The sequence below is a fragment of the Nerophis lumbriciformis genome, linkage group LG03 (assembly GCF_033978685.3).
Source record: "Nerophis lumbriciformis linkage group LG03, RoL_Nlum_v2.1, whole genome shotgun sequence".
Taxonomy (NCBI): Eukaryota; Metazoa; Chordata; class Actinopteri; order Syngnathiformes; family Syngnathidae; genus Nerophis; species Nerophis lumbriciformis.
The window spans coordinates 71,942,501-71,954,842 of NC_084550.2; the positions used below are offsets into that span (position 1 = coordinate 71,942,501).

The following is a 12,342-nucleotide window of genomic DNA, read 5'->3' on the forward strand; positions in this document are numbered from 1 at the left end:
TCAGGCTTCAGGTTGTACTTCCCGAGGACTCTAAGGAAGTGTAGCCGCTGCTGAGCCTTCTTGATGATTGATGTGGTGTTGACTTGTGGTCAAACAATGAAAAGTCTTATATAAGTGTTATAATGAAGGCAACACATGATGTAAGTGTCTATATTAGCCTACTATCAAAATGACTTTAAAAGCCTTATATAAGTGTTATAATGAAGGCAACACATGATGTAAGTGTCTATATTAGCCTACTATCAAAATGACTTTAAAAGCCTTATATAAGTGTTATAATGAAGGCAACACATGATGTAAGTGTCTATATTAGCCTACTATCAAAATGACTTTAAAAGCCTTATATAAGTGTTATAATGAAGACAACACATGATGTAAGTGTCTATATTAGCCTACTATCAAAATGACCTTAAAAGTCTTATATAAGTGTTATAATGAAGGCAACACATGATGTAAGTGTCTATATTAGCCTACTATCAAAGGCTGAGGCAAATCTTTGTTGACAGAAATGTTGTATTTTAATTTGTATTCTACACATTTTTGCAACATTGGAACTAATGAGTAAAAAGGAGGACAATGGTAATGGTAGTAGCGAATGTTAGTGGTAAACGCTAGTGGTTAGCGCTCTATGGTATGTTGGACAGAGATAACCAACATGTTTGATTGTCAGGTGAGTGTTACTTTAAGAAAACTGTCATCATGTTAAACAAACAAACTGGTTTTTCCGGAATGAACGTCTTGGTTTGGAAGGGTTGTGTGTGTTTCTTCACAAGTCAACTCACACTGACAGGATATTCTTCAACTCTCCTTAGAAGGGACTATCGTGCAAATGCAAAATAGATAGACCTACAAGAGAATTGGGGTCCATCTCGTAACAGGTATGACACACTTTCAATGAAAAGGAATTGTATTATTCTCATTTCAAATGTTGAAGTTGAAAGCGGGTCTGCAGAGATAAAATGCTGCTGTCAATCAAGAAAAGACTTAAGTCTTAATGAGGACAATCTGGAAGAAAATGCACATTATTTGGTGGAATCATTAATAATAATTTATAACCAGTGATGGGCAAGGTACTTGAAAAATGTAGTAAGCTAAGCTACTAGTTAGTCACGATTAAGCATAGCTAAGCCACAGGAAAAGCTATCTATCCATTAAAAGTAGTTTGCTAAATGAAAACATCAACTGAAATGTAGTTAAGAAGGTCGCTAGGGAAATGTAAAATTCAGACTCCCCAACCAAATAGGAATGAGATGAAAGAGAATGAAGCAGGTATACACAAACCTCTTTTACGCTACATCTCTGCACTCCAACTTTGTATTTGTAAGATCATTCAGAACAAGAGCAACCTTCATCTGGAACATTCTCCATCCATCCATCCATCTTCTTCCGCTTATCCGAGGTCGGGTCGCGGGGGCAGCAGCCTAAGCAGGGAAGCCCAGACTTCCCTCTCCCCAGCCACTTCGTCCAGCTCTTCCCGGGGGATCCCGAGGCGTTCCCAGGCCAGCCGGGAGACATAGTCTTCCCAGCGTGTCCTGGGTCTTCCCCGTGGCCTCCTACCGGTCGGACGTGCCCTAAACACCTCCCGAGGGAGGCGATCGGGTGGCATCCTGACCAGATGCCCGAACCACCTCATCTGGCTCCTCTCCATGTGGAGGAGCAGCGGCTTTACTTTGAGCTCCCCCCGGATGACAGAGCTTCTCACCCTATTTCTAAGGGAGAGCCCCGCCACCCGGCGGAGGAAACTCATTTCGGCCGCTTGTACCCGTGATCTTGTCCTTTCGGTCATAACCCAAAGCTCATGACCATAGGTGAGGATGGGAACGTAGATCGACCGGTAAATTGAGAGCTTTGCCTTCCGGCTCAGCTCCTTCTTCACCACAACGGATCGATACAGCGTCCGCATTACTGAAGATGCCGCACCGATCCGCCTGTCGATCTCACGATCCACTCTTCCCTCACTCGTGAACAAGACTCCGAGGTACTTGAACTCCTCCACTTGGGGCAAGATCTCCTCCCCAACCCGAAGATGGCACTCCACCCTTTTCCGGGCGAGAACCATGGACTCGGACTTGGAGGTGCTGATTCTCATCCCAGTCGCTTCACACTCGGCTGCGAACCGATCCAGCGAGAGCTGAAGATCCTGGCCAGATGAAGCCATCAGGACCACATCATCTGCAAAAAGCAGAGACCTAATCCTGCAGCCACCAAACCGGATCCCCTCAACGCCCTGACTGCGCCTAGAAATTCTGTCCATAAAAGTTCAGAACAGAATGGGTGACAAAGGGCAGCCTTGGCGGAGTCCAACCCTCACTGGAAACGTGTCCGACTTACTGCCGGCAATGCGGACCAAGCTCTGACACTGATCATACAGGGAGCGGACCGCCACAATCAGACAGTCCGATACCCCATACTCTGTAACATTCTCACACTTATTATTATTTACTTGGGATTTAAAACTCCTTCCATCAATCCACTGCACCTTTTCAATGAACTCTGAGAAATTCCAAAGTTTTGTTTCCATGATTCTTTGTCCAAAAATTCCTTCGAAAAAACTCTCCCGCCAGTCTTTCTTTGCTTCGGACCTGAATCTGCCCCGATGTCTTCTTGGTAGTAGCGTCATGTTCCTATAGCACAATTCAACATCATTTCTTCATGCTTTATGCTATTTATCATCGGCATAACCATTACAGACCTGATATTTGTCATCTGTGTCAATATTACAGCGGACATCACTTCAAATAAGTTGCAAGGATCCACAGATGACTCGTGTGACGTCATAGGTCAAGCGGAAAAGGAATTCATTTATCCACACTAAATTGAAATAAGCGCCCCCCAGTGTACGGGAGGCACATGGCGTATAATAGTCACCTTCCAGAGGCACATGGCATATAATAGTCACCTTCCAGAGGCACATGGCGTATAATAGTCACCTTCCAGAGGCACATGGCGTATAATAGTCACATTCCAGAGGCACATGGCGTATAATAGTCACCTTCCAGAGGCACATGGCGTATAATAGTCACATTCCAGAGGCACATGGCGTATAATAGTCACATTCCAGAGGCACATGGCGTATAATAGTCACCTTCCAGGGGCACATGGCGTATAATAGTCACCTTCCAGAGGCACATGGCGTATAATAGTCACATTCCAGAGGCACATGGCGTATAATAGTCACATTCCAGAGGCCCATGGCGTATAATAGTCACCTTCCAGGGGCACATGGCGTATAATAGTCACATTCCAGAGTGTGCTCGGACACTTGGACTTCACACCTAGATGTGAAAATACAAAAAAAAAAACTATTCGAGAAATCAGACTCATTTAGTGCATGGAAACGTAGTGAGTGTTTCCATGCACTAAATTAGTCTGATTTCTCAAATACAAAAGCTAACACCAGTGAAGTTGTCAGGTTGTGTAAATGGTCAATAAAAAGAGAATACAACAAATCCTTTTCAACTTATATTCAATTGAATAGACTGCAAAGACAAGATATTTAACGTTCACACTGAGAAACTTTCTTTTGTTTTGCAAATAATCATGAACTTAGAATTTAACACATTGCAAAAAAATTGTCACAGGAACATTTTTACCGTCTTAGATGAGCTCAGGCCCAGCGAAGCCGGCGGCGTTTCTGGGTGTTGTTGATAAATGGCTTTCGCTTTGCATAGTAGAGTTTTAACTTGCAACACATTGCAAAAAAGTTGGCACAGGGGCATCTTTACCACTGTGTTACATGGCCTTTCCCTTTAACAACACTCAGTAAAGGTTTGGGAACTGAGGAGACACATTTTTGAAGCTTTTCAGGTGGAATTATTTTGCATTCTTGCTTGATGTACAGCTTAAGTTGTTCAACAGTCCGGGGTCTCTGTTGTCGTATTTTATGCTTCAGTGAAGCCGCCGGCGTTTTTGGGTGTTGTTGGCTTAGCATAGTAGAGTTTTAACTTACACTTACAGATGTAGCGACCAACTGTAGTTACTGACTGGTTTTCTGAAGTGTTCCTGAACCCATGTGGTGATATCCTTTACACACTGATGTCGCTTTTTGATGCAGTACCGCCTGAGGGATCCAAGGTCACGGGAATTCAATATTGGTTTTCAGCCTCGCCGCTTACGTGCAGTGATTTCTCCAGATTGTCTGAACCCTTTGATGATATTACGGAGCGTAGATGGTGAAATCCCTAAATTCCTTGCAATAGCTGCTTGAGAAATGTTGTCCTTAAACAATTTGCTCAGGCATTTGTTGACAAAGTGGTGACCCTCGCCCCCGTCCTTGTTTGTGAATGACTGAGCATTTCATGGAAGCTGCTTTTATACCCAATCATGGCACCCACCTGTTCCCAATTAGTCTGTTCACCTGTGGGATGTTCCAAATAAGCCTTTGACGAGTATTCCTATACTATCTCAGTCTTTTTTGCCACCTGTGCCAGCTTTTTTGAAACATGTTGCAGGCATCAAATTCCAAATGAGCTAATATTTGCAAAAAATAACAAAGTTTTCTCGTTGGAACGTTAAATATCTTGTCTTTGCAGTCTATTCAATTGAATATAAGTTGAAAAGGATTTGTTGTATTCTCTTTTTATTGACCATTTACACAACCTGACAACTTCACTGCTTTTGGGCTTTGTAATTCGGCTCAAAAGAAGCATCCTACAACCGATGGAAACACCTTCATCCATCTGATCATGTTTGGCTTTTGAAAAGTCAGACTAATTATGAAAAGTTAGAACGCTAAAAATAAAATGTTGCTCCTGGCCCTCGTAAGGATTGTGAATAATTGGCAAAATAAAAGAAAAAGTGCAGTTCCCCTATAAAAGTGATGTACTAGCAGAAGAGGATTGTAGTTGTGTTGAAGGCGGTGTATCAGCAGAAGAGGATTGTAGTTGTGTTGAAGGCGGTGTATCAGCAGAAAAAGCACACACAAGCAGCATTGTTGATTGTCATGACACAAGCGCCCACGTGTGTACGCACACACACACACACACATTGTTCTTGTCTTCAAGTGTTCTTTGGTCACTATGCTCTTCATCAAGTCTTTAGAAAAGTGTCCTATAGATCATTACTCCTACACACAATTGTACAAAACTGCAGTATTACATGCACTGTGGTACTATTGCTTTATTTCACTCATTTCAGTCTTTTGTCCCAACTTTACAGCTTTAAATGTAGGCCAAACTAACACATGATTGTTGCAGACACACTAACACATGATGGTTGCAGACACACTAACACATGATGGTTGCAGACACACTAACACATGATGGTTGCAGACACACTAACACATGATGGTTGCAGACACACTAACACATGATGGTTGCAGACAAACTAACACATGATGGTTGCAGACAAACTAACACATGATGGTTGCAGACACACTAACACATGATGGTTGCAGACACACTAACACATGATGGTTGCAGACACACTAACACATGATGGTTGCAGACAAACTAACACATGATGGTTGCAGACACACTAACACATGATGGTTGCAGACACACTAACACATGATGGTTGCAGACACACTAACACATGATGGTTGCAGACACACTAACACATGATGGTTGCAGACACACTAACACATGATGGTTGCAGACAAACTAACACATGATGGTTGCAGACACACTAACACATGATGGTTGCAGACACACTAACACATGATGGTTGCAGACAAACTAACACATGATGGTTGCAGACAAACTAACACATGATGGTTGCAGACACACTAACACATGATGGTTGCAGACACACTAACACATGATGGTTGCAGACACACTAACACATGATGGTTGCAGACAAACTAACACATGATGGTTGCAGACAAACTAACACATGATGGTTGCAGACACACTAACACATGATGGTTGCAGACACACTAACACATGATGGTTGCAGACACACTAACACATGATGGTTGCAGACAAACTAACACATGATGGTTGCAGACACACTAACACATGATGGTTGCAGACACACTAACACATGATGGTTGCAGACACACTAACACATGATGGTTGCAGACACACTAACACATGATGGTTGCAGACAAACTAACACATGATGGTTGCAGACACACTAACACATGATGGTTGCAGACACACTAACACATGATGGTTGCAGACAAACTAACACATGATGGTTGCAGACAAACTAACACATGATGGTTGCAGACACACTAACACATGATGGTTGCAGACACACTAACACATGATGGTTGCAGACACACTAACACATGATGGTTGCAGACAAACTAACACATGATGGTTGCAGACACACTAACACATGATGGTTGCAGACAAACTAACACATGATTGTTGCAGACACACTAACACATGATGGTTGCAGACACACTAACACATGATGGTTGCAGACACACTAACACATGATGGTTGCAGACACACTAACACATGATGGTTGCAGACAAACTAACACATGATGGTTGCAGACAAACTAACACATGATGGTTGCAGACACACTAACACATGATGGTTGCAGACACACTAACACATGATGGTTGCAGACAAACTAACACATGATGGTTGCAGACACACTAACACATGATGGTTGCAGACAAACTAACACATGATGGTTGCAGACAAACTAACACATGATGGTTGCAGACACACTAACACATGATGGTTGCAGACACACTAACACATGATGGTTGCAGACACACTAACACATGATGGTTGCAGACAAACTAACACATGATGGTTGCAGACACACTAACACATGATGGTTGCAGACAAACTAACACATGATGGTTGCAGACAAACTAACACATGATGGTTGCAGACAAACTAACACATGATGGTTGCAGACACACTAACACATGATGGTTGCAGACACACTAACACATGATGGTTGCAGACAAACTAACACATGATGGTTGCAGACACACTAACACATGATGGTTGCAGACAAACTAACACATGATGGTTGCAGACAAACTAACACATGATGGTTGCAGACACACTAACACATGATGGTTGCAGACACACTAACACATGATGGTTGCAGACACACTAACACATGATGGTTGCAGACAAACTAACACATGATGGTTGCAGACACACTAACACATGATGGTTGCAGACAAACTAACACATGATGGTTGCAGACAAACTAACACATGATGGTTGCAGACACACTAACACATGATGGTTGCAGACACACTAACACATGATGGTTGCAGACACACTAACACGTACTTTCGACTACATAGATTTGAAGTACCATTGACTACATAGATTTGAAGTACCATTGACTACATAGATTTTAAAGTACCATTGACTACAAGCATTTTAGGAACCATTGAGTACAAGCATTCTAGGAACCATTGAATGCATTGATTTGAAAGTACCATTGAGTACATTGATTTTTGAGTACCATTGGGTACATCGAGATTGAAAAGTGTATGTCCATCCTAGGGGGTTAGTGCATGCGCCTCACAAGACGAAGGTCCTGGGTTCGATCCCAGGCTCGGGGTCTTTCTGTGTGGACTTTGCATGTTCTCCCCGTGACTGCGTGGGTTCTACTCCGGCTTCCTCCCACCTCCAAAGACATGCACCTGGGGATAGGTTGATTGGCAACACAGCTAGGATAGGCTCCAGCACCCCCCGCCACCCCGAGAGGGACAAGCAGTAGAATATGGATCTTATTACATTTAGAATCTAATAATCTGATGATTGAGCACATAAATAGCGTCCCAGAGAAGACGTTCCCTGAGAAAACAGAATTTGTTTGCCCTATTAAATTATTTCCATATTCTTTCTGTTCTTCTTTCAGTCTGAGGAGTAATGTTAGCCACCGTTACCATGGAAACAGAGGCCAGTCACATGCTAGAGGCAGCCCTGGAGCAGATGGATGACATCATCGCAGGTATGGACGACCAACACCAACCATCTTCTTCATTTCTCATTTCTGATTCGTGCTGAGCATGAAGAATCTGAATCTTATTACAACTCACAATTCAATTTCCTTCACATTCTTGCTTGACCATTTGATTCAGAGTCAATTCTTGATTCAAAATGATTCATGCACCATATTATTTGCTATATACCGCATTTTCCGCACTATAAGGCGCACCTAAAAACCACAAATTTACTCAAAAGCTGACAGTGCGCCTTATAACCCGGTGCGCTTTATATATGGATTAATATTAAGATTAATTTTCATAAAGTTTCGGTCTCGCAACTACGGTAAACAGCCGCCATCTTTTTTCCCCGTAGAAGAGGAAGTGCTTCTTCTTCTACGCAAGCAACCGCCAAGGTAAGCACCCGCCCCCATAGAACAGGAAGCGCTTCTTCTTCTACTGTAAGCAACCACCCGCCCGCGTAGAAGAAGAAGAAGCGCGCGGATATTACGTTTCATTTCCTTTGTGTGTTTACATCTGTAAAGACCACAAAATGGCTCCTACTAAGCGACAGGTTTCCGGTTCATGAAAAGACACAATCTCTCCATCCGCACACGGACTACTATTTCACAGCAACTGCCTAAAGACTTTCAAGAAAAGCTGGCTACTTTCCGTGCATATTGTAAAAACAAGATAGCTGAAAAAAAGATCCGGCCAGAGAACATTATCAACATGGACGAGGTTCCACTGACTTTTGATATTCCTGTGAACCGCACTGTGGATACAACGGGAGCACGTACGGTGAATATTCGCACAACAGGGAATGAGAAGTCATCCTTCACTGTGTGTTGTGTTTACTGAGAGGGGGTGACGGCAAACAGACACCAGGGGGCGGTATATACAATTATTTATTATATATATATAGTCAACATATATATATATATATATAAATAATAATAAACAATATTACTAAACTAAGGAAATGGAGTGTGAACTAGAATACAAAAGGGAATGGTGTAAGACTATGTGTAGATTTTAACTGAAGTGAGTGTTACCAACGTGTTGAACGAGATACGCGGAAGTCCAGGGGGCAGGCAGCTGATCCGGGGCGAGAGCGAGGCGTCAGAATCCAGGGGCGAGCAAGAGGTCGAGGAACGAAGGAAGCAGTCGGAGTCCAGAGGGAGATCCAGGGGAAATTGAGACGCAGGCGACGGAGGGTACTGCGGGGACACGGGAGAAGACAAGGGACAAATCAAGGCACGGAGAGGAAACACGAATATAGTAAGAGCGCATAAGGCTTACGGTACACCATGAGAAAGCTAAGTTCCCGCGACGATCCTTGGGTCCACTGGTCCTTTATTGATCTCGCTCTGATCAGTCGCAGGTGTGCAGATTGCCAGCGAGTGATTGCAGCTGGTGGCTGCAGCAGGGCGGAGACGCGCGCGGCGCGTCCCTGGATGTGCGCACCCGTGGGCGTGTCCCGAGGTGCGCACAGACGGATGAGTGGCGTTGGCAGGAGCCTGAGCCGTAACAGTATCCCCCCCCTATGGACAGATTCCAGATGTCCAACATACTCACGAAACAAGGGAGGGTGGAGGGGAGAACTGGTGGTGGGTCGCCGGCCCCAGTGTCCCCGAATCCACCGAGGACGAGTCTGATGGCGGCGGCGAGAAGAACGCCGCTGAAGCCGGCGAGGCGGGCGACCAAGGGACGGCCACCATCTTGGCCGTCGGGAAGGCGGACGTGATTGGCGCCATGGTGCGTCTCGCCGGAAACGAGGATATGACATCGGCGGCGGTGTGGAGGAAGACGTCATCGGCGAGGCAGGCGTGGAGGAAGACGTCATCGGCGAGGCAGGCGTGGAGGAAGACGTCATCGGCGGCGTGGAAGCGGCAGACGTCATCGGCGGCGTGGAAGCGGCAGACGTCATCGGCGCCGTGGAAGCGGCAGACGTCATCGGCGTGGAAGCGGCGGACATCAAAGCCGGAGACGAGGAGGGCAGCTGAGGAGCTGGCCGAGGTGCTGGAGTCGGCGGAACAGGCCGAGGTGCTGGAGTCGGCGGAGCAGGCCGAGGTGCTGGAGTCGGCGGAGCAGGCCGAGGTGCTGGAGTCGGCGGAGCAGGCCGAGGTGCTGGAGTCGGCGGAGCAGGCCGAGGTGCTGGAGTCGGCGGAGCAGGCCGAGGTGCTGGAGTCGGCGGAGCAGGCCGAGGTGCTGGAGTCGGCGGAGCAGGCCGAGGTGCTGGAGTCGGCGGAGCAGGCCGAGGTGCTGGAGTCGGCGGAGCAGGCCGAGGTGCTGGAGTCGGCGGAGCAGGCCGAGGTGCTGGAGTCGGCGGAGCAGGCCGAGGTGCTGAGGTCGAGGCCAGCCTGGGAGCTGGTGGAGACGTGGGGGCCAGCCTGGGAGCTGGTGGAGACGTGGGGGCCAGCCTGGGGACAGGTGCTAGCTCGGACGCTAGCCGAGGGGCTGGTGCTAGCTCGGACGCTAGCCGAGGGGCTGGTGCTAGCTCGGACGCTAGCCGAGGGGCTGGTGCTAGCTCGGACGCTAGCCGAGGGGCTGGTGCTAGCTCGGACGCTAGCCGAGGGGCTGGTGCTAGCTCGGACGCTAGCCGAGGGGCTGGTGCTAGCTCGGAGGCTAGCCGAGGGGCTGGTGCTAGCTCGGAGGCTAGCCGAGGGGCTGGTGTTAGTTCGGAGGCTAGCCGAGGGGCTGGTGCTAGCTCGGACGCTAGCCGAGGGGCTGGTGCTAGCTCGGACGCTAGCCGAGGGACAGGTGCTAGCTCGGACGCTAGCCGAGGGACAGGTGCTAGCTCGGACGCTAGCCGAGGGACAGGTGCTAGCTCGGACGCTAGCCGAGGGACAGGTGCTAGCTCGGACGCTAGCCGAGGGACAGGTGCTAGCTCGGACGCTAGCCGAGGGACAGGTGCTAGCTCGGACGCTAGCCGAGGGACAGGTGCTAGCTCGGACGCTAGCCGAGGGACAGGTGCTAGCTCGGACGCTAGCCGAGGGACAGGTGCTAGCTCGGACGCTAGCCGAGGGACAGGTGCTAGCTCGGACGCTAGCCGAGGGACAGGTGCTAGTTCGGACGCTAGCCGAGAGACAGGTGCTAGCTCGGACGCTAGCCGAGGGACAGGTGCTAGCTCGGACGCTAGCCGAGGGACAGGTGCTAGCTCGGACGCTAGCTCGGGGACAGGTGCTAGCTCTGACGCTAGCCGAGGGACAGGTGCTAGCTCTGACGCTAGCCGAGGAACTGGTGTTAGCTCTGACGCTAGCTCGGGGACAAGTGCTAGCTCGGACGCTAGCTCGGGGACAAGTGCTAGCTCGGGGACAGGTGCTAGCTCAGACGCTAGCTCGGGGACAGGTGCTAGCTCAGACGCTAGCCAGGGGACAGGTGCTAGCTCAGACGCTAGCCAGGGGACAGGTGCTAGCTCAGACGCTAGCCAGGGGGCTGGTGCTAGCTCGGAGGCTAGCCAGGGGACTGGTGGTTGCGGCTGGGAAAAGCGGAAGACAGGTGGAATTAGTCTGGCAGAGGGTAGCCTGTCTTGGTGCAGCTGCGCCACCCCATCAGCACAGCCACCAGTACTACCCCCCCTCTCCGAAAGCGGATGCCAGACGCTTCTCTCTGGCTGAGGAACAGTCACTATGGGTGGGAGGAGGGTGTCCAGGCGACGGGTAAATTCCTCCTTGCTCACATCACTGCTAAACATGCCTTTCCATGACAGTTTGGCAGGACAAGAAAACTCCTCCGGTGTGGAGCGAAAAAAAGAAAAAGACATGGTGAATGGGGCAAGAGGCAGAGAAAAAAAAAAAAAATTCACAGGGGGCGGAACTAAAGTCACAGGGGGCGGGGCTAAGGAACTGTGCCGTCAGGTCCTTTAATAATTTTGGCGGGAACTTACTGTTGTGTTTACTGAGAGGGGGTGACGGCAAACAGACACCAGGGGGCGGTATATACAATTATTTATTATATATATATAGTCAACATATATATATATATATATAAATAATAATAAACAATATTACTAAACTAAGGAAATGGAGTGTGAACTAGAATACAAAAGGGAATGGTGTAAGACTATGTGTAGATTTTAACTGAAGTGAGTGTTACCAACGTGTTGAACGAGATACGCGGAAGTCCAGGGGGCAGGCAGCTGATCCGGGGCGAGAGCGAGGCGTCAGAATCCAGGGGCGAGCAAGAGGTCGAGGAACGAAGGAAGCAGTCGGAGTCCAGAGGGAGATCCAGGGGAAATTGAGACGCAGGCGACGGAGGGTACTGCGGGGACACGGGAGAAGACAAGGGACAAATCAAGGCACGGAGAGGAAACACGAATATAGTAAGAGCGCATAAGGCTTACGGTACACCATGAGAAAGCTAAGTTCCCGCGACGATCCTTGGGTCCACTGGTCCTTTATTGATCTCGCTCTGATCAGTCGCAGGTGTGCAGATTGCCAGCGAGTGATTGCAGCTGGTGGCTGCAGCAGGGCGGAGACGCGCGC

The 12,342-nt window shown here is 47.8% G+C and overlaps 1 protein-coding gene across 10 annotated transcripts in view; it reads left to right on the forward strand.

Moving 5' to 3' along the window:
• Positions 1 to 12,342, forward strand: part of LOC133590304 (liprin-beta-2-like) — a 103,982-nt gene that overhangs the window by 13,509 nt on the left and 78,131 nt on the right. For all 10 annotated transcript variants that reach the window (XM_061942915.2, XM_061942930.2, XM_061942945.2 and 7 more), the window contains exon 2: positions 7,789 to 7,881. In XM_061942915.2, coding sequence (XP_061798899.1) covers positions 7,800 to 7,881 — 82 coding nt within the window. In that variant the 5' untranslated portion in view covers positions 7,789 to 7,799. The remainder of the gene's footprint in view (positions 1 to 7,788; positions 7,882 to 12,342) is intronic.